General features: G+C 40.8%; 1 protein-coding gene and 1 long non-coding RNA gene across 2 annotated transcripts; both read left to right on the top strand.

Moving 5' to 3' along the window:
• The first annotated feature begins 1,610 nt into the window (after positions 1-1,610).
• Positions 1,611-6,205, top strand: LOC118809326 (sialoadhesin-like). Its single transcript, XM_036572517.1, has 5 exons — positions 1,611-1,664; positions 4,698-5,048; positions 5,330-5,560; positions 5,850-6,090; positions 6,184-6,205. Exons 2-5 carry the CDS (start codon positions 4,934-4,936, stop codon positions 6,203-6,205), a joined length of 609 nt encoding a protein of 202 aa, XP_036428410.1. The 5' UTR covers positions 1,611-1,664; positions 4,698-4,933.
• Positions 6,206-13,255: 7,050 nt separating this feature from the next.
• LOC118811877 lies at positions 13,256-18,687 on the top strand. Its single transcript, XR_005007509.1, has 5 exons — positions 13,256-13,273; positions 15,441-15,515; positions 16,517-16,594; positions 18,246-18,323; positions 18,398-18,687. It is a non-coding gene; the product is annotated as an uncharacterized LOC118811877 (long non-coding RNA).
• The last annotated feature ends 4,297 nt before the right edge of the window (positions 18,688-22,984 follow it).

The raw sequence follows: 22,984 nt of genomic DNA, 5'->3' as shown, positions 1-22,984 counted from the left end.
ATCTCCTGCCCTGAAATTTGTAACAAGTGCTCTGAAGGTCTAAATAAAAATGATGAGGTAAAAAATCTCCTTCTCTTAGAAATGTACTTGAAAAAAAGTACAAGTATTCAATTTCAGTAATGCTGGAATGAAGTACAGATCTTCCAAAATTATAATGAAGTACAGTAGCAAAGTACCTCTCTCTGTTAATGTTAGATATCAAATATTATCAGCAGTGTATAAAGCAAGGCAAGTTTATTTATATAGCACTTTTCATACACTGCTGTCATTCAAAGTGCTTTACAAATGAGAAAATACAGAGTTGTTTAAAAACGTAAGGGAGAATAGAAATTAAAAACATGATTAAAACATAATTAAAACAATAAAATTAAAAGAGAAAATCATTAAATTAAAAATCAAATTAGAAATTTAATTAGGATAGTTAAAAATCAAATAAAAAAAAAACTGAACGTTAGTTTAGAATAAAAAGCGCCATTACAGAGGAAAAGGGGCTAGAAACACTAACAGTGTTTAAATCCAGGCTCAAAACATTCCTGTTTAAGAAGGTTTCAGCTCAGTTTAAAGTGTCCAGTGTTGGGGCTCTTCTAATGCTCTCTGTACACTGGGTCCATTTAGCATAGTGGCTAAAGTAGCTAAACGCTGCTTCTCCATGTTTAGTCTTCACCTTTGGCAGGACTGACTGACCATTCCTAATGATCTGTTTGATCCCGAGAGTTCTGATTGGCTCATATCGCTGCAGCAGATCAGATAAATACGCTGACATGTATAGAACAGTAACAGCAACTTAACGTCTATTCTGGAACAGACTTGTAACCAGTGTGAGGATTTAAGAATGGGGGGTTCTTCTTTTACTCCTAGTGAGACTCTGGCAGCTTTACAGTGATCAATCCTACTAGAGATACAGGCGTGGATGAGGTTCTCCAGGTCTGGTTTAGTCAGAACATCTCGGACCTTGTTGATGTTCCTAAGGTGATAAAAAGCTGATTTAGTAACTGCTTTAACACGACTGATAAAACTGAGATCAGAGTCCATCAGTACACCAAGGTTACGTACTAGATCTTTAGACTTTAGGGCTCTTGAATCCAGATAGGCAGCCAGTCTGTGCCTCTCATTGCTATTCCCAAATAAAATAATCTCTGTTTTATCTTTATTCAGCTGCAGAAAGTTTTGTCCCATCCAGTTAGTGATGAGCTCAAGGCACTTACTGTGTGAGTCAAGGGGACCACAGTTGTTTGGGGAGAGGGCCAAGTAGATGTGAGTGGGGCAACAATGTGGCTCCACTCTGTCCATCAGGACATCAGATATCAGCTTCACCTGCTGACTTTTCTCCCATAAACACATTAATAATAGTTATTTACAGGATTCTGGTGTGTGTGTGTGTGTGTGTGTGTGTGTGTGTGTGTGTGTGTGTGTGTGTGTAGTCCTGCAGGCGAGGGTGGACTGTAAGACTGTAGGACAGAGAGTGGTGAAACTGACCTGTAGCCCCACCTGCTGGCCCAGTGGACGCTGTTACTACAAATGGTACAGAGAAAGAACGTGGCACAGCAAGGAAGACATAGGATGTTCATATAGTGACTCAGTTTGGTTGGTCTTGGACACCAGTTCATCTAATCAGGACAGCTACACCTGTCAGGTGTATAACAACATCTTCCCTCTACTAAAATGTAAGTATCAGTCAGTCTGTCTCTCAGCACCAAACCACTGAAGACAAGTAATTCCAGAAGAAATTCAGAACCAGAAAATAACCTGCATTTAGTAGCAGTTTCAGATATAAAGTATCAAAGATCTCACTTTGAAAATAAAAACGCTCTTTTGTTGTACAGTTTTTTTTTTCATATCTTAATGTCACTACAAGTTGAGACACTTTTTGACAGCTAAACAATAAAATCCTCAGGTATATGGAAGTAGCCTTTTCCAGGATCAACAAAACACAGATAGAACGTTTTAATTCTAAGAAATGTTCGTTATATCAAGAATAATAAGGTTCAGTCTGCTAACAAACTAATATACTTGAATGTTTCACATACAAAATATATACATTCTTAAAACATCCAAAACATATACAGGAAATTTGTTTTCAGTGTAATAAAATGTATCGTGTCTGCCACTGTATGTACAAGAAAAAATCATTCTATGTACAGTATTGTGTAAAAGCGAGAGACCATTCTTTCATTTATTTAATTTTCAATCAAAACGGCCATTAAGTACAAGTTAGGCTGTCTTTGCATGGAAACTTACATGGAACTTAATTGCACTTGGGTTGTAAATCGAACTCATTTAGAACTCAGCTGCAACAGTTGAAAGTGTGTGAACTCTGTGATACGAGTTTCATGAAACAGCCAATCAGTGCGCTAATAGCGTGTCATGTGATCATGTTGAACGACATCATTTCAAGCGATTGATTTTACTGGATGCATTCATATGAAAATAAAACAAAACATACTTAATTGGATACTTAACTAGCAAGCTAACACTAACAGCTGTTTACATAGCTGTTGTGCCACTGTTCTTCTTTATCCCACTGTTATCATGATCTACACGGCTACATTCACTTTCCCCCTTAAATTTATACATTATTATACGTACAGTTTTTAATTTTTATTATACATACAATTTTTATACAAAACTGTAAGGTAATGGTTACTTAAACATACATTTTAAAAGTTTTACCACAGGACAGAGTAAATCTCGAATATATAGTAAAGAGCTGTAGACAGAAATATAGGTAAATGATAAATCCAATTTCCAAAAAGTCAGGACAGTAAGTAAAATACAAATAAAAACAGAAAGCAGTGATTTGTAAACAGTCTTTTACAGGTATTTAACTAAAAACCACACAAAGAAGAGAAATGGAATATTTTGTCTTATAGACTTTGTTGATTTTTGTAAATATATGCAAATTCCAAATATGATGCCTGCAGCTTATATCAAAAAAAAGTTAGGACTGGGGCAGTGTAACACTGGGAAGTCTGTGGAATGATCAAAAACACCAGTTTTGGAACTTTCCACAGGTAAACACCTGATGCTATTGTGGCCTGGCATTCAATTAGCCTACAGATAATAAATGGCTTGACAATGCCACCTAGGAAATTGCACTACAAAGTTCAATGCAGATAAAAGATTTTTATCACACAGCTAAGTTTGTCAAACAGGACAGAGATGTAATTCAATTTAAATGGAGAATTTAATACATTATTTAAACTCCATTTTATAAAGAGAAAAAATACATTTAAAATTTCTTATTAGTACAAAATTTTAAAACCAGCTATTTTTCCTCATAAGACAAGACCCCAAATAAATGACCAAGTGTCCTGGATGTGCACTGCAATACATGCATAATGTTAGGAAAGAATAAAGTAACCAGGAGGTTTGGGCCGTCACCATCCCTAAAGAGGATAGATTCAAACTGCTGACCAAAGTGAAACATATAAACATGCCTGACATTAATGTGGCTGAGCCAGTTTGCTGAACCTATTAAATTTGCTAGTTAGAACCCTCTAGGAGTAACAGGAATAGCCCTTTCCTGGTTCAGATCTTACCTGACTGGTTGCCAGAATTTGTGAATGTAAACAGTGAATCTTCTGTTCTCACAAACGTAAAGTATGGTGTTCCCCAAGGCTCTGTTTTAGGACAATTATTATTCACATTGTTTGCTACCACTGGGTACCATTGATAATAAACAGAGCATTAATGTCCACTGCTACGCGTGGACATTGAAAGGACATGAAAGGATTTGCAAATCACTGCTGTCTGTTTTTCTTTACATTTTTCATTTTTTCTACTTTGTCAATACAGAAAAAGGAACAGTGAAAGCTGGAAAATTATAAAACTGATAGATTTGATATTACAATTAGTGTTGCAGACTTGTTTAATTTTCTGTTAAATATATATTTCCTGTTATTTTTCTGACACAGAAAAATTAATAATGTACTTAATGGAAGCTGTGACTGGAAATTAAATACAATATACTTTTGCACAGTACTGTATATTTGTTTTATTTCAAGAATTTGGGTTTCATCATCATCTGAATATTATCAGTGTCTTCAGGAAAAATATATAAAGAATATATATAAAATATATAAAGAATTAGAATATTGTTTAATAGTATACATTAATTACTACATCAGGATGTACTACTGTGTACAGGAGGCAAAATAGCAGGAAGTAGAATAAATGTTGTGCTACATAAGAAGGAAAAAGAAGAGACAAGCGGCTCCATCATGTCAGTTTCTTGATATTGTGGTGGTTTTCTGCTCTGTGTGTCCTCTACTTCATTTGCATATCTTTCATGAGTGTTTGCAGGGCTGCTGCGCTGTGTAAAGCAGTGTTTCTCAGTGACTGACTGTGTTTAGCACTTAGTCCCGCCTCTTCCTTGGGGCCATTGCAGCCTGTATTTACTGTAGTACATCTTGCTCTCTCTGTCACTGTCTGTGTCTGTCTTTCTGAAAGCTAGTGCTTATATTACACCTCTAGATGGACTTGATGAGTGTCATTCTTTGGAATTGTCAGACAGTAGAATGACTGGGACTTCAAAGAATTATAAAGAACTGCATACATCATTCTTAAATCAGAGATTGTTTCTATAATGTCAGGCTGGGTAGTTTAGCTAGATCGTAATTAGTGAGAATATTACAGTTTCAGACTGATATTATTATATGACATCATTTCTTCTTCCTGCCTGTGACTCTGTGTTCCAGGTGAACTGGGTGACCAGCAGTGGGCTGGGACCTACGCTCCTGAACGTGTCTGTGCTCTGAAAGGGTCATCAGTTAATTTGTCCTGCACTTATAAACACCCTGAAGGACTCAGAGTGACTAAATCATTCTGGTACATTGAAAGTCTCAGGCAGCCTGGTGTTGAGCCTGTGGATGTGCGACAGTATGATCTGTATAAGGGGAGAGTGCAGTACAGCCAGACCCTGAACTACTGTAGAATGACCATCACTGACCTGAGAGAGAGTGACGCTCACACATACAAGTTCAGATTCTACACTGATGGTCCTGAGGACAAATACACCGGCGAACCTGGAGTCACTCTGTCTGTCACAGGTAACTCTGGATAATAAAGACCTGCATTCTGACTAATTCTGATATTCCAGTATATGTAAGAGTGAATGAATGGATATTCGGTTAATCTCAGGGAGGGAAAAAGGAAGTAGACCTGTATTATTTCATCTCAGATTTTCTCTGATTTAGCATAACAAATACCCCAACAGTGATTTCAGTGTTCAGATACTGATACCTGGAACAGTTAACCGAGTATCCATACACACCCCTACTAGATACATACAGTGAGTGTAGTTAACTAAATAACACTAAACCTTGTTTAGAATCACCTGCAGATCTGAAGGTTACAGTGTCAGATACAGATGGAGGAGTAAAGAAGCTGACCTGTAGCTCCACCTGCACTCTGCCCAACCCCACTTACATCTGGTACAAGAACAGACAGCCTGTATTTAACCAGAACAGAAATGAACTGAATCTGAGAGACAGAACTGTGGATGCAGGCAGCTACTCCTGCGCTGTGAAAGGATACGAGGAGCTCCGCTCTCCTGCTGTCTGTAAGACCTCACTTTAAACTGCACTCAGAACAGAACAGAACCTCCTGAACATCCTGCACTCACTCTGTTATCATCTCACTGGCAGCTACCACTGCATTACAGTCAACTCATGTTCAGTCACTCTGAGAGACACTGATTTTACAGTTTAATATAATTCAGTTTGTGGTTTTGTTTCTATTTAGTTTTTCATGCTTTACTATGTTTCATTTATTTTCTTTCAGGAGTCTCTGTTAGAGTTCAGAGTTATATGCTGCAGTTTCTTTCACTACAGCTTGTTTGTGTGTTTCAGGTGTTTTTGACCTGCAGGTGAAAGTGGAAGGTCCTGCAGCCACAGCGTCAGAGGGACAGACAGTAACACTGACCTGTAACTCCACCTGCACTCTGCCCAGCAACCCCACTTACATTTGGTACAAGAACGGACAGCCTGTATCTCAGTGTGAATCTGCCTCCTGCTCTGTAGCTGTGGTCAGTGAAGTGGTCAACTACAGCTGTGCTGTTGAAGGCAGTGATCACTCTCCTCCAGTGTGTGAGTACAGAGTATCACATACAGAAATAATATATTTATTAATAATCTAAAGCAGTGTTTTTCAACTCTGGTGCTGTTGGTGTTTCTCTTTCATCAGATTCATCTCCTCACCTCATTAACCAGCAGAATGATTGGGAAGTATTGGCCCTCATTCATAGAAGTTATTTACAGTAAAATCTGGCCATAAAATGAATGCATGTGAATTTAACCCCAGTTTTGTTATTTATCCGTTTCATTATTGGTGTATCTGTATGATCAAACTCACATCAAATAGTTTACCTGAAATAAAATGCTTTATCTGTGGTAAACTAACCAAAATCATTATCAATATAATCTATAATCCCAATAATAAGAATACAAATAGAAAATAACAGTAATACTAATAATTTGTGCATATGGCAATCAAATGCAAAAGTCGATGTGCTGTTTTCATTAGTATAAATTAATGCTGTGACTATTCAACGTTCCATTCAAAGACATATTACACTGTGCTTTTTATACAACTGACTTCACCCAAAACATAAACAATGCAAAACACAGCTAGTGCAAAAGCATCTCATACACTACAATAATACAGCATTGGAATGTTATTTTAGGTAAATAATCACAGTTCACAATCACATCATTCTACCATCTTAAAAACCAAGGCATTTTATTTATTTCACATTTTATTCTTTCCAGTGGTCGTAACTTTAACACTATTAAGTTTGGTCAGTAGGGAGAGCTGTGCACTCATTGCTTCACCTCAAACTCCACCTACGAACGCAGCCATCAGCTCATGAGCCGCTGAATCCTTCCTGTTATTGGCTCCCTGCCCAAACATCTGCATGAATTAGTGTGTGATTCATGTAAATGATATGTATATGACATGCTGGTCGGCTGGCACTTGATTTGACGCACTGAGGCTAATTCATCATCTGCGCTCAAATCTCCGCTCACGTCTATGTTTTACAAACGTTTCATGAAGCAGATGCAGAGCAGTTCGTACGTCATTAAAGGCTGTCAGGTCTGCAGTCTAATTTAAGAGAGCAGTGCTCAAATGTGTTACATCCATTATGGGTGCTGGGACGCCACCCTGTTGGTTACTGGTGAAAGTAAGAATTAATTATATTGAAATGTAATGCCTCTTTTCTATTAAACACTGAAATCGTACTTCATTGTATTTGAAACTGCAGGGTTGAAAAAACTGAAAGCCAGTTTACAGCTCTAGGAGCTGTGGTCATGATCTCTATCTGTGCCACTGGACACCAGTTGCAGCACCCTTTATTTTCCTAACTCCTCTGTCAGATTCAGTGCACTGCCCTCAGCCAATCAGCAGCGCAGAAAAATACTGGCTCAGGATGCTGGAGAAAACGCCTTTGACCAATCAAGTGGCCGTTGCTAGCCAAAATTAATACATTGGTTTAAAACAACTGGCCTCATGTTGAAAGATTAAATGTTCAGTAGAAATAATTGGACAGACATCCATTTTAGCAAGTGTTCTTGAAGAGGTTTTAAAAATGTATACTATAATATTTTCACATGGTTTATTACTGCTGTATGTGTTTTGGTTATTATGGTTATAATCTTTTAACTGTTAAAAGTTAAAAGTATATTGTCATTTAGCTAGAATTCCTTTAGTATTATGTTTAGAGATCTTTTTTCTATGGTGGGAGGAATATTAAGTTCATCAACCAGGTTGTGAATGATCACAGGTATTAAAGCAGTAGAGGTGCTGTGGAATCCATTTCCCAGAACTCCTTGGGTGATCATGTGACTGATGAACTTCCTCGTTCGAGCAATGATTGCTCTAAATCTCATGAGTACTGATTCTCTACACCTGTGTTGTACGTTATATGACCTGTTTAGTTTATAAGCCCGAGCTTTAGCTTAGCCTAATTGCGAGGTATCGTTTCTCTGACTCTTTTCTGAATTTCTCATTGTTGTCTTTTGTCTTTGCCCTACTGGTTATGATTGCTCTGTTTTACCATTTTGCTATTATGGATTTGACCCATGCCTGTACCACGACTACGATTCTTGCCAACCCCTTTTGTATTAAAGCATCATCTCTTGGATTTTACTGCAAGCGTCTGACTGGGTCTGTCACGTTACGGTGATACTGGGACATTAGTCTAGTTAGACTGTGGAATAACAGAACCACCTTCCCAGCTGGTAAAACCACACCAGGCACATTACCACTGGTAGGCCAGAACTTACCCAGATTGATCACTGGCTCACTCAAACAAATGAGAATAGAATTTTATTAAGTTGCATTTTTTAAGATAATAACATTTCATTTGTTTTCTGAGTCTTGTCTTTGTCTGATGGCCAGTAAAAATATTATGCTCTCCAGCTCATTCCAGGCCCAAACTCCAAATTATTTTCTTCAACCCACCAGTTCAACCTTTGCTATCCACCATTACCTTGAGCCTTCAGTTCTTTATCAGCATGCCATTGTTTGAATTTGAAGCTCCAGCTGGGCTTAACAGATGCAACTGTGGGATCTGTAAAAGCCACATCTACTTTAAGTAATAAATCAGAAGACACACGTTTAGGTTTTTAAGGGTTGTTTTTGTTTTGTATCACTATAATGCAGAAGTGCCAGAATATGTAGGGCTGATGACTGCATTGCTGTCAGCAATAAGCTATAACCTCATGTGTAATAACAATGATAGTGTTCGTTCTAGAAGACCTCAGTTCATACATGTAATGACTGAATCTTTATCACCTTTCCATTCAGACTCTCCTAAGAACACCAGAGCGGTCATTCTTCCCTCTGGACAGAGAGTGGAGGGAGACTCAGTGACTCTGACCTGCAGCAGTGATGCAAACCCTCCTGATCTCACCTACTACTGGTTTAATCAGAGCTCAGACGTAGAGCTGGGAACAGGACAGAGTTACAGCATCACCAGCATCAGCTCCCAGCACAGCGGACTCTACTACTGCACCGCTCACAACCAGCTCGGACAGAGCCGCTCAGGACCCTCCCGTCTGGATGTGTTATGTAAGAGCAGTTTGTTCTGTATGATCTGTTTGTCTCTGAGTGTAAGAAGTTCAGTAACTAGTCGAGTCTCTGTCTTGTTCAGACTCTCCCAGACCTCCATCTGTATCTGAGATTGAGTTTGATGGCTCAGTCAGGCTGGTCTGTATCAGTGACTCCAACCCTGCCAGCTCTTACACCTGGTTCAGGAAGATAGGAGGAGACATCTCACAGTTTGAAGAAGGAGCCAATTTAACTTTAGCTGCAGGAACAGATGGAGTTTTCTACTGTATGGCAGAGAATCAATTAGGATCATCCAACTCATCAGAATGTACTTTTACATCAGGTAGGTTATGGGATGTTATGTTGCCTTATTAACTGACTACTAGTCAGTAATCAGGCTTTTTATGGTGGTTTACCATGGGGCAGTGCAGTACAGAGCAGTAAAAATCCTACATCTGCTAGATTGTCTGCAGGAACAACGCTCCACTTCACTTTGGGAATGGGTGGGGCTAAACTGCTGTAGGCTGAATGGGTGGGGCTAAACTGCTGTAGGCTGAATGGGTGGGGCTAAACTGCTGTAGGCTGAATGGGTGGGGCTAAACTGCTGTAGGCTGAATGGGAGGGGCTAAACTGCTGTAGACTGAATGGTGGAGCTAAACTGCTGTAGCTGAATGGTGGAGCTAAACTGCTGTAGCTGAATGGTGGAGCTAAACTGCTGTAGACTGAATGGTGGAGCTAAACTGCTGTAGACTGAATGGTGGAGCTAAACTGCTGTAGCTGAATGGTGGGGCTAAACTGCTGTAGCTGAATGGTGGGGCTAAACTGCTGTAGCTGAATGGTGGAGCTAAACTGCTGTAGACTGAATGGTGGAGCTAAACTGCTGTAGCTGAATGGTGGAGCTAAACTGCTGTAGACTGAATGGTGGAGCTAAACTGCTGTAGCTGAATGGTGGGGCTAAACTGCTGTAGACTGAATGGTGGAGCTAAACTGCTGTAGACTGAATGGTGGAGCTAAACTGCTGTAGCTGAATGGTGGAGCTAAACTGCTGTAGACTGAATGGTGGGGCTAAACTGCTGTAGACTGAATGGTGGAGCTAAACTGCTGTAGCTGAATGGTGGAGCTAAACTGCTGTAGCTGAATGGTGGAGCTAAATTGCTGTAGCTGAATGGTGGAGCTAAACTGCTGTAGCTGAATGGTGGAGCTAAACCGCTGTAGACTGAATGGTGGGGCTAAACCGCTGTAGACTGAATGGTGGGGCTAAACCGCTGTAGCTGAATGGTGGAGCTAAACTGCTGTAGACTGAATGGTGGAGCTAAACTGCTGTAGCTGAATGGTGGAGCTAAACTGCTGTAGCTGAATGTTGGAGCTAAACTGCTGTGGCTGAATGGGAGGGGCTAAACCGCTGTAGCTGAATGGTGGGGCTAAACTGCTGTAGGCTGAATGGGTGGGGCTAAACTGCTGTAGGCTGAATGGGTGGGGCTAAACTGCTGTAGCTGAATGGTGGAGCTAAACTGCTGTAGCTGAATGGTGGAGCTAAACTGCTGTAGCTGAATGGTGGAGCTAAACTGCTGTAGCTGAATGGTGGGGCTAAACTGCTGTAGCTGAATGGTGGAGCTAAACTGCTGTAGACTGAATGGTGGAGCTAAACTGCTGTAGCTGAATGGTGGAGCTAAACTGCTGTAGCTGAATGGTGGAGCTAAACTGCTGTAGCTGAATGGTGGAGCTAAACTGCTGTAGCTGAATGGTGGGGCTAAACTGCTGTAGCTGAATGGTGGAGCTAAACTGCTGTAGACTGAATGGTGGGGCTAAACTGCTGTAGCTGAATGGTGGAGCTAAACTGCTGTAGACTGAATGGAGGGGCTAAACCGCTGTAGCTGAATGGTGGAGCTAAACTGCTGTAGCTGAATGGTGGAGCTAAACTGCTGTAGCTGAATGTTGGAGCTAAACTGCTGTGGCTGAATGGTGGGGCTAAACTGCTGTAGGCTGAATGGTGGAGCTAAACTGCTGTAGGCTGAATGGGTGGAGCTAAACTGCTGTAGACTGAATGGTGGGGACTGAATGACTGAATCTTTATCACCTTTCCATTCAGACTCTCCTAAGAACACCAGAGCGGTCATTCTTCCCTCTGGACAGAGAGTGGAGGGAGACTCAGTGACTCTGACCTGCAGCAGTGATGCAAACCCTCCTGATCTCACCTACTACTGGTTTAATCAGAGCTCAGGCGTAGAGCTGGGAACAGGACAGAGTTACAGCATCTCCAACATCAGCTCCCAGCACAGCGGACTCTACTACTGCACCGCTCACAACCAGCTCGGACAGAGCCGCTCAGGACCCTCCCGTCTGGATGTGTTATGTAAGAGCAGTTTGTTCTGTATGATCTGTTTGTCTCTGAGTGTAAGAAGTTCAGTAACTAGTCGAGTCTCTGTCTTGTTCAGACTCTCCCAGACCTCCATCTGTATCTGAGATTGAGTTTGATGGCTCAGTCACGCTGGTCTGTATCAGTGACTCCAACCCTGCCAGCTCTTACACCTGGTTCAGGAAGATAGGAGGAGACATCTCACAGTTTGGAGAAGGAGCCAATTTAACTTTAGCTGCAGGAACAGATGGAGTTTTCTACTGTATGGCAGAGAATCAATTAGGATCATCCAACTCATCAGACTGGACTTTTACATCAGGTATGTTATGGGATGTTATGTTGCCTTATTAACTGACTACTAGTCAGTAATCAGGCTTTTTATGGTGGTTTACCATGGGGCAGTGCAGTACAGAGCGGTAAAAATCCTACATCTGCTACAGATTGTCTGCAGGAACAACGCTCCACTTCACTTTGGGAATGGGTGGGGCTAAACTGCTGTAGCCTGAATGGGAGGGGCTAAACTGCTGTAGGCTGAATGGGTGGGGCTAAACCGCTGTAGCTGAATGGTGGGGCTAAACTGCTGTAGGCTGAATGGGTGGGGCTAAACTGCTGTAGGCTGAATGGTGGAGCTAAACTGCTGTAGGCTGAATGGGAGGGGCTAAACTGCTGTAGCTGAATGGTGGAGCTAAACTGCTGTAGCTGAATGGGAGGGGCTAAACTGCTGTAGCTGAATGGTGGGCTAAACTGCTGTAGCTGAATGGTGGGGCTAAACTGCTGTAGCTGAATGGTGGAGCTAAACTGCTGTAGCTGAATGGGAGGGGCTAAACTGCTGTAGACTGAATGGTGGAGCTAAACTGCTGTAGCTGAATGGGAGGGGCTAAACTGCTGTAGACTGAATGGTGGGCTAAACTGCTGTAGCTGAATGGTGGGGCTAAACTGCTGTAGACTGAATGGTGGAGCTAAACTGCTGTAGCTGAATGGTGGGGCTAAACTGCTGTAGCTGAATGGTGGAGCTAAACTGCTGTAGACTGAATGGTGGAGCTAAACTGCTGTAGCTGAATGGTGGAGCTAAACTGCTGTAGACTGAATGGTGGAGCTAAACTGCTGTAGCTGAATGGTGGAGCTAAACTGCTGTAGACTGAATGGTGGAGCTAAACTGCTGTAGCTGAATGGTGGAGCTAAACTGCTGTAGCTGAATGGTGGAGCTAAACTGCTGTAGCTGAATGGTGGAGCTAAACTGCTGTAGCTGAATGGTGGAGCTAAACTGCTGTAGCTGAAGGGTGGAGCTAAACTGCTGTAGCTGAATGGTGAAGCTAAGCTGCTGTAGCTGAATGGTGGAGCTAAACTGCTGTAGCTGAATGGTGAAGCTAAGCTGCTGTAGCTGAACGGTGGGGCTAAACTGCTGTAGCTGAATGGTGGAGCTAAATTGCTGTAGCTGAGTGGTGGAGCTAAACTGCTGTAGCTGAATGGTGAAGCTAAGCTGCTGTAGCTGAATGGTGGAGCTAAACTGCTGTAGCTGAATGGTGGAGCTAAACTGCTGTAGAGTAGTTTAGTATAACAGTTTTTATCCGTATGAATGCTCTGAAAGGTTCTTTATCTCTGTTCAGCTGAGCTGTGGAAGCAGTTTACTGTTTGGGGAACTGTTGGAGTCGTTTCTGGTTTGGTTCTGTCTCTTATTATTGCTGTTCTCTGTGTTCGGTGAGTGACAGTATTCTTTGCTTATTACTATGAATATCTGAATACGTATTTTAAATGCAGTTTTACTGAACTCAACTTTACCTTCAAATGGAAACTCCTAAAACAGCCCGTTTGTGTTTAATTTGTGTGATCAGGAGGAAGAGAGGAGCAGAGAGAGGAGCTGATGTTCAGGTACTTTTAAACTAGGATGTTGATACCAGAGACGGGGACTCGAGTCACATGTTGAGACTTTCAGCTTGTGGAATTTCAGCCTGAGAAATCAACCCAAACAAAACACATTAGATTAGAGCTGCCAACAAGTGAACGAAACCTTTCATTTCCAACCTTATGTGCATGACTTCATGTGTCATTACCGCAATGGTGTTCACCTGCAGCTCACAGCAGTTTTAGGTCTGATGCAGCTTCAATTAAGTGTTTCATTATGGAAGAACCTTCAGTCTGAAAGACAGAACTGAAGCGCTACAAACAGTAAATGTGGTGTTGAAAGAAAAGAGGCAAAAGATGTTGAAACAGTGTCTAATGTAGTTTGTACACAGACTCCTATTTGATGCTTTATCATACCTGACAGGTGTTTAGTACAGTGTAATGCCTGCAGCTAAACCCTGCTGAAAAAAACACAGCTTAGACCAACATGAAATCCTTGCTGGGCTAAGCGGGTTTATGCTGGTTTAGTTGGTCAGTCTGCATGGTCATGCAGTTGAACAGCATATCAGTATCCAAAACACAGCATATGCTGGTCTACACTGGTTTTTCTAGTAGGAAATAATGAGACTAAAATTGTTTACTTGAGTGTTACATTGAAGAAAGATATACATGTGAGTGTGAAAACAGACTCTAAGGGGTTCACAGAGGGACAAAGACACCAGTATCTGGGTCGGCGCACCCAGCAACGGCCTGTTTATTGAACGAGTCAGAACAGAGGGAGAGAAGAAAAAGAAAAATTCCATCGCTGGGTAAAACTTGGGCCTCAGGACAGGGGCACCCAGCAGAACTTGTGCCATCTAGGGTAGTCTATACGTCTGTGGGGAGAAAAAGAAAGAATGAGAACAGCCCTTGCCAACCCGACTTGCCTTCCTTTTCTGTCCCCAAGCTCCATTTTTAAAGGGTAGGCCAAGCATGCATCATTGAGGTTCAGCTGTGCTCTCATTAGCAGCTCCCAGCCCAGTTGAATGAGGGCAGGTCCAGCTCTTGGCCACGTGCACCTGGCTGTCCACAACATTAGTGCTGAAGTGCTTCTCCTGGCTCTTCAGCACTTTGGAGAAGGCCCGTACTGGCTTGCTTTGGCGCAAGACGGTGGGGCTCTTGAGACCACCGTGACAATATATATGAAAACAATTTATTGGTTGATAAATACCTCACAAATTCCGAGCTGCTGCTCACAACTGTGTGGGTGCATCAGAGCATAAAATGGCAACTCTGAATTGGAGAGTAGAAAGTGCAAAACGGAGAACAAACTGTCTGGTGGTCATTTTAGAGATCTAATTACATTTACAGATAATGTTGGAGAACTCAGGCTTTTATCTTATGATGGGTAGAGCAGACAGATCGTGTCTAATATTTGAACGTTCAGCACTAATGTTATATCTGTATCCTACTGTGCTTCTGAGTCTGAGGTCACACTGAGCTCCCATTATTAGTCAGCGCAGTCAGATTTGCAGACACAGTGGAGAAACTTCTGTGTGCCTCATTGTGCCTCACGCCTGTCAAATTCAATTGTGGGAAACACAGTGAGCCTTGATGTTGGGGGAGTAGCTAATGTATTAGCCTTTTGTTCCTACGTTTAAGGTGGACTGCGTTCGATCTCGCTTTCACAAATGAAATTAATCACTTATAGTAGCAACAAGTAGCTAATGCAAGTTGGAAGCAGCGTTTAGCTACACTGCAAACAACGCTGTAATAAACTTTAATAACAAGCACCGTTAACAAATTTAGAAAAGCTTATATCAGCTGCTTGTTTTGTCTGGGACTCAGAGCAGCGAGAGATCAGTCACTATGCGAGGAGCTGATGTTTACATATTACTAATTCTAATTAGTACTTTGACAGATCACCTGTGTCAAATTTAGTCCCACTCAACTCAAATCAAACAGAGGAAAATGGCAAAAATGTCATTTTCAAAAAATCTCAACCAAAAAGACCAACAGCATTTTTCTCTGACAGTTCAGAATAAAAATATCACAAACTGTAAATCATAAAACAAAATCATGAAAATTAACAGACAAAAAAAAATAAATTTTTAAAATTTTAGCACCCTCAACCTAAAACACTGTGTACCTGTTTGAGCATCTCTGGCTGATCCTAAATATAAACTGAAGCTGTTTCTCCTCGTCTCTCTTAAAGGCTCCAAAGTCTGGAGACGACACTTACTCAGCTCTGAACCCCAACACCACGTCCTCCGACTACGACACTCTGACTGTAAGTCTGCTGTGTGTGTGTGTGTGTGTGTGTGTGAGTGAGAGAGAGAGAGAGAGAGAGTTTGCACATGCGATTTGTGGGAGCGGGCCCACTGCGATGACTCCTATCTGCTTCGTGGGCTCACCCGATGGAAACTGCTGAAGTTGGGCCCAGGACTGCCCTTGCGGTCCCTTGCATGCTGCACCCAGGTCACACCTCCTGCAGAAGTCCTCTATATCCTGCCTTAGCCATTCCCAGTAGAAACTCTGGCAAAGTCAGCAAAGATTTTCCTAATTCAAAATGACCGAACCCTGCAAAGCCATGCATGTCCTATAAAACTGCCTCCTGCAGCTGCCTGGGCACGACAACCTGCCATCTCCTTTCTCATCGGCTCCGTCCAGGCTTGCTGTAGGACACTATCCGCTAGCCTCAGAGTGTCAGACTTCCAGGACTTCCACTTCCATGACACTCAGACCCCGAATGTCATGATGAAGTGGTCTTGGGTAGATTTGCTCTGTACAGGAGATGGTGTGTGATCATGAGCCCATATAGCAAAGGTTTCTTAATGGTTCCCCTGCCTGTCTTTGGCAGTTACACAGTTTAGACCAAAGAAACTCGGGCCGAAAACACTGCCCAGAACACTAGACAACTCTTGCTACTTGGGAACCAGTTCAAATTTTGCATGGACAGCCTCCTTATCTGCTTTACTAGAGTATTTTGAAGTCTTAATGCTTACCGTTAAAATGCTGCTTATGCGCTTGATTTGTTTACATCTGCAACTTGATATCCAGCTGTTGGTCACAGCTGAGCCATACATAAGCAGAATCTTTCAGTTTGCCTTCTGACTCAGCTCACGTCTCTCTCACAGCTCAGGGACACCCACACATACCCCAGCCCTGCACTCCCCAATAAGAATCTCCAGAAAAATAAGCACAGTTAACAAATGCCAAAAAAAACACAAACTGAAGTTAACATGACCCAAACACTTATTAAACACGCTACCATATTCTTTTATTTTACAGCATGTTAGAGACTCTCCCAGTGACACATACTCAGCTCTGAACCCCAAAACCATGACCTCTGATTACGACACTCTCACAGTAAGTCTGGTGTGTTTCTTTGTTTGAACATTATTGTGGTTATTAGTGTGTTTAGTTTTAAAATTAATTTACAGATTTAATTTTCATGTTACACACGTCAGGATTCAGTATAGAGTAAAGCGTTAACGATACACTCCAGTAGCAAATAACTGAATGACACATGACAAGATTCCAATTTTCAACAGTGCAGCATGACTTGAACAGTAATATTTAATATTCATTATGAAGAGAAGTTAAACATGGATAATGGCTACCACATAGAGATGAAGAAAGCACCAGTTGGTTCTCTTGATCTAGAACAGCAGGAGAGAATTTATCTCAGCATACAGGAGCCTGTACTGTACGAGTTTGAGCCTGTGGAGCGCCGAGTTTAGGATAAAGTTCGGCTGCTAATGAATCATCAACTCTTCAGTTTTGTTTCTGCTGTGAAACAGGTGTGAATCTAAAAAGATCTGCCATCTGTTACTCATTTGTGCTAGTTTCCCTTTGGGGGTTTGTAGTGTTGTTGGCGCCAAGCTAGCAGTGTATAATCACATCTGATGCCAATTCTAGCTTAAACACTGGCGCATGAAGCTTGAAACAGGCTTAAAATACCAATTATACTTTTTTTCAGCATTTTGAGCTCTGTTCTCAAACATATATTTCGCAGAGCACCTGGCTCTAATTTCCAAATAAACCCATTTCTGCCACCAGTCAGCATCACAGCTGATATTTTGAAGAAGTCCTGTCAATCAGCAGTCACAGAAATGATTTACATATGTAACCATTATTATATGTGATTATATGTGAATAGAAAGTAAATAAATAAAGCTCATTTCAAATAAACTAGTACCAAAAAATGAAGACAAATCAGAGGCTCTGAACTCTTCACAAATGCACTCTTTGCTGCTAAAAGATATAAAGTGAAATACAGTGTGGCTAATAACGTTAGCTGAGGTGAAAACAGATGAGTAACATTTGTCTGTTAATAATAATAAAACTTTTCAAGAACCCAAAGACACAATTTTAATAATTCAGACAACAGTAAACAAACACAACAGTACAGAAGAACACAGCAGTGAAGAAGACGAGGTGGAGATGTAATGAGAAGGTTGGATTAGATCAGTGGTGTGTTGTAGGTGAGAGAGAAGAGACGGGTTTAGAGATTTGATCTGAATATATAAAGAGAATTAGACGGCTGGACTTGTGGAGGAAGAGAGTTCCAGAGACGAGGAGCAGAACTAGGGAATGTTGGAGGCTGTGAAGTTTGGATGGAGGAATGTTCAGTAAATCAGCTGAAGAAGAGCAGAGAGAACAGCTGGGTTTACAGTGAAGGAGGAGATCAGACAGTAAGAAGGAGGGAGGTCAGTCAGAGCTTTGAAGTGAAGGCGGTGCTTTACAGGAAGCCAGTGGAGATCATGGAGAACAGCTGTAATGTGGTTATGAGAGCGAGGATGAGTGAAAGACGAGAGTTCTTGTGAAGGGAAGAAGAGCTGATTCTGCAGGTAGAGAGTTACAGTAGTCTGAACCACTGAAGATGAAATCGTGTAGAAAAGACATTAGAATTTTATTACAAACTGAAGATCAGATTTGACTGAAATGCCCGTCACTGATTCTGACAGTCAGCCTGCAGAGAGTGTTCAGTTCTGTACGCTTCTGTTTTCATCCTCAGCCTGTTAGAGACTCTCCCAGTGACACGTACTCAGCCCTGAACCCTGAAACCAGGACGTCTGATTACGACACTCTGACTGTAAGTCTGCACTCTGTGTACCTTCATTCTCTGGTTGAGCTTCATAACAGTTCCTAAGATCTCCTGTTTTTCAGGTTGTCCGTCCTCACCCAGTGATGAGAAGAGCTCCAGAGAACGAGAACTAACAGCTGTGTTCATTTACTCTTCATTCACCACTGTAGCTTCAGCTCTATGGACAGAACATTAAAGAGGCGTACGGAGGATTTCTGAGGATTAAAGAGCTTTTAGAGCTCAAAACACATCAGATGATTCCTAAAGTCAGAGTGATTCTCTCAGATCAGTCAGAGGAGCTTCTGTTTATGAAGGGTCTTTATTCACTGTTGTGCTTTTATACACCATGATGATTCAGACACGGACCAGAGTCAGACAGTTCTGATCATTCAGTATGAACAGAGTTAAGATGATATGAATCCTGTTTGATTACAAATGTCAGTGTGTACAATCAGGTTTATTAATATTGTTTTGTTCCCAGGTTTGTATATTTTAAATCAGTTTCTGTAGTTTTATTCTTGTGTTTTCATTATTTTAGATAAGTAGATCCTCTTAAACTCTTCTATAGTTGTTCTATACTGTCATTATTCTAAATGTGCTATTAAAAACAGACCATTAATAAAGTTTTGAAGCAGGTTTTGTTTTCCTGTTTAATGAACAGTGAACAGGTGAGAGATTCCTGGATGGATCTGCTGGCTGTTTTCATCACTGCTTTCCTTCAGCTTCCTTATTACAGCTCTTCCAGTTCAAGTAAAACTAGCTGTGAGTAACTGGTGGTGATAGACACATCTTAACTCTGAAATCTGATGTGTTTAGTCTCCATGACGACTTCAGTGCAGGCTGAATTTCAGACATTATCTATTACAGCATAACAGTTCCTAACTTCATAATCTCATCATGAACTCCAGATAAGAAAACAGCATCACACAAACATCCTAACTACACTAAACCTCCTAAATCCTGTCCTAACTTTAGGATGAACCCCAACAGGGTCCTCACTTCTGTTTAAGGTCCGTTTCTATGGTTTTTAGGCAGCTGTGTCAGCAGCATAGTTCACTACCAGCATAATGAGCTCCATTTATTTCTACTGTAAAACGCTGCTTTCACTGTGAGATGATTTTCTTTTCTAACTCTGCATTTTAAAAAACTCGATCCCTTTGTATATTCAACCCTAAAAAGTTTCCAAAATTTCCAACAAAGTTGGGATGCTGTGCAAAATGTAAATGAAAACAAAATTCAATGATGTGCAAATCATGTAAACCCTAAAATTAATTGAAAATACTACAAAGACAACATATCAAATGTTGAAAGTGAGAAATTTTATTGTTTTAAAAAAATGTCTGTTTTGAATTTGATTCCAACAACATTCCAAAAAAGTTGGGATGGGGAAAACAGAAGGCTGGTAAAGTTGTGTAATGCTACAAGAAATACCGGTAACACTTTCTATGAATGTCACATTTGTAAGCATCTATAAACACATTTATAACATGTTATAATGTATTCATAAGGCATTATACACATGGTTATAAATATTTATAAAAAAGAATTACACTGAATTACACTTTATAGCCATGTTTATTATACATTATGAATTGTTAATATAATGCATGATAAATAGTGTTAATAACATGTTATACTGTCAGTGCCAAAGAAGTCAGTCCCAGCTTGGAGAGCGTAAAGTAAAGACAAATACCAAGCTAACGGTGGTGTACATTGACTTTCCCACATTGGGTAAAACACTGATGGCAGCTCTAGTTTAAACTCTGACATGTGCAGCCTGTAATGTGCTTTACTGTGAATGTTTTAGTGTTTCAGTAAATCCTTTAGTAAATACTTCAACTTGAAGCCTCACTCTGAACACTGGAGGAGGCTTTAGTACAGTACGCTTCACTTTACTTAGAGTGGACAAATACAACTTATGAGCTCTTATAATTTGTTATGATCAGTACTTATAATGTATTAACAGTTCATAATGCATAATAAGCATGGCTATAACGTGTAATGCATTTTAATTTTAATAAATATTTATAGCCATGTTTATAATGCCTAATGAATGCATTATAACATGTTATGAATATGTTTATAGATGCTTACAAAGGTGACATTCACAGAAAGTGTTACCGAAACACCTGTTGGTTAATTGACAACAGGTCAATAACATGATTGGGTATGAAATGAGCATCTCAGGGAGGCGAAGCCTTTCAGAAGTAAAGATGAGGAGGGGTTCACCACTCTGTGAAAGACTGCACCATCAACGATCAACAATTCAAGAATAACGTTTCTCAACATAAAATAGTAAAGAACTTTTGCTTTTCATCATCTACAGTACATAATAACATTAAAAGATTCAGAGAATCTGGAGAAATCTCTGTATGTAAGGGACAAGGCCAAAAACCAGTATATGCTGGCCGTGATCTTTGGGCCCTCAGACAGCACTGCATGAAAAACAGACATGATTCTGTAGTGTACATCACTGCATGGGCTCAGAAACACTTCTGTCTGTGAAAACAGTTCATCACTGCATCCACAAATGTTTAAGTGATTTGCATTTTGTTTTTATTTACATTTTTCACAGCATCCCAACTTTTTTGGAAATGGAGTTGTATATTAATGTGAAAAACTGTGTTATAATACACAGATCACAAATTTAGAGGAAATAAGGCAGAAGAAATAGAATCTAGTCTGATCAGTGACACAGATAATCCATTGATGAACTACAAACTGACAGTTTCTCCCACAGACCTAATGATAGTCATCACCACCATATATTACACAGCCAGGATCACAAAAACTAAAGATGTAAATACGACCCAGGAATCACTGGTTTAGTTGATCCTGAACATCATACAGGCCAAACAAGGCGTTTTCAGAGTTTGTTTCTCTTCATAACAGAAATCAAGCCTGTGAGATCTACCAGTATTATCTGAGCATAAGATCACAGGAGTTTGAGTTTGTAGTGATGAATGCAGTGAATGTTTCTGTTCTGCACTCACAGATATTCATACTGAGCCTCCTGATATGAACCAGCACCATGACTATTAATGCTGCCTTTAAAACACATCGTACTGCACTTTTCCTGTTTAACTGTTTAGGAAATAAATATATCCACTGTGTTTAGATTAAGTCGGATGGTTAAACAGGAACAAAGAGAGAAAACAGAAGAGGGCCCAGTTTCCCAAAAACACCTTAGTGTTAAGATCATCTTAACTGGGAGAGAGAGAGTTCAGAGTGATGCTCGCTCTACCATTTAAGAATCATCTTTGTGCTCAGATGCTTTTGGGGAACAGCCATAACTGTAGGAAGAGGAGGAGCTCTAGAAAAATCAGTGATAAAATAATAACAAACAAACATTTTTTAGAAAAATAATCACACCATGTCATTTTCCCCATAATTACACCATTCCTACTGTCTGAAATATGAAAATGAGACGCTTTATTATTTTCACATTTTAGTCCCTCCAGTTGTGTTAATCTAAAGCAGATAAAGCAGTTTGAGCTCCTTCCAGTAGGGGGCGCAGTGCACCACCTGTTCCCCCCAAACTCCTCCTGTGTAGAAGACCAGCTGAAGTGTGGGTCACTGTTCTCAGCCACTCTTCCTGTAAGTGCAGTGACCTTCACTGTTTCAGCCTCTCATCACTGGATACTGTCAGTTATTCAGTCTCTCTCTCTGTCAGTCAGTAATTAAAGAGACTGTCACACAACAGTGCAGGAATCTGTCAACCAAAATGACCATCATTGTTCTTTATTTGACAGTTAATAGTGAATTCATGCAGGAGCCGATCAGAGCTAGAAGCACCAACAGATTAAGGAAATAATCAGACAGTCGCTTTAAATCAGTCTGAGTTATTCAGTAATACTGACACTCAGTGTTACAGCCAGTAATGTAGTCAGGCTGGAATGCAGGCAGTTCAAATGAAAAGGGGAATGCTGCAGACCGGAGCCTTAAAGGGGAGGTAACTGGGGGCGGGAGTCTGTCAATCATTTTTAGCATCAACCAATTAAATAACTACTTTTGGCCGTCAATCACATTTTGCCTTGGCCAGCCGCACATTAGAACGAGCTGTCCGTCATTTTTTGCATTAGCCAATCTAAGGGTCTGGCTGCAGACCTGCACCGCCAGCCTGTTAACGGCATCAGCGCTGCTCTGACACGACAGAGTTTCTGTTGGTTTTATGTGGGAAAAACAGCGAATCACGAACTGCTGGGCAACAAGAGTCACACTGAATGTACATTAACGTTGTCATAGTGATAATAAGGTAATTAAATGTGGAAACTTTCAAAATAAAGCCACGATAAAACATAATGTCGGGTTTATTCACAGAAACACAAACAGACTACTGAAACTGATGAAAGCCAGGCTGAAGACGATCAGAACCGTTAGGAATAAAACCTGATGGTTTTGCTTCCTAATGGGAATTGGCTTGATGCCGTTAGAGAACTTTAGGAAACGAACAACTGTATATGGAATCAGTTCCAGAACACCCGATTAAATGATTTGAATCCCTTACACTGTGATAACCCAGAACACCATTAGCGACTACTGAAAACCACCAGGAACCGACAGACGCTTTTAATGGGTTCTATGACTTTTTTCAACTGGGAGGTAAATTAATGTAGTTCTCTGGCGGTGTTCTGGACGGAAAATGGATTAAGTGATGAAATCGCTAAGCA

The sequence above is a fragment of the Colossoma macropomum genome, unplaced genomic scaffold, assembly GCF_904425465.1.
Source record: "Colossoma macropomum unplaced genomic scaffold, Colossoma_macropomum, whole genome shotgun sequence".
In the NCBI taxonomy this organism is placed as follows: Eukaryota; Metazoa; Chordata; class Actinopteri; order Characiformes; family Serrasalmidae; genus Colossoma; species Colossoma macropomum.
The sequence above is the reverse complement of the archived record's forward strand: the minus strand, read 5'-3'. Positions and strand labels throughout refer to the sequence as shown.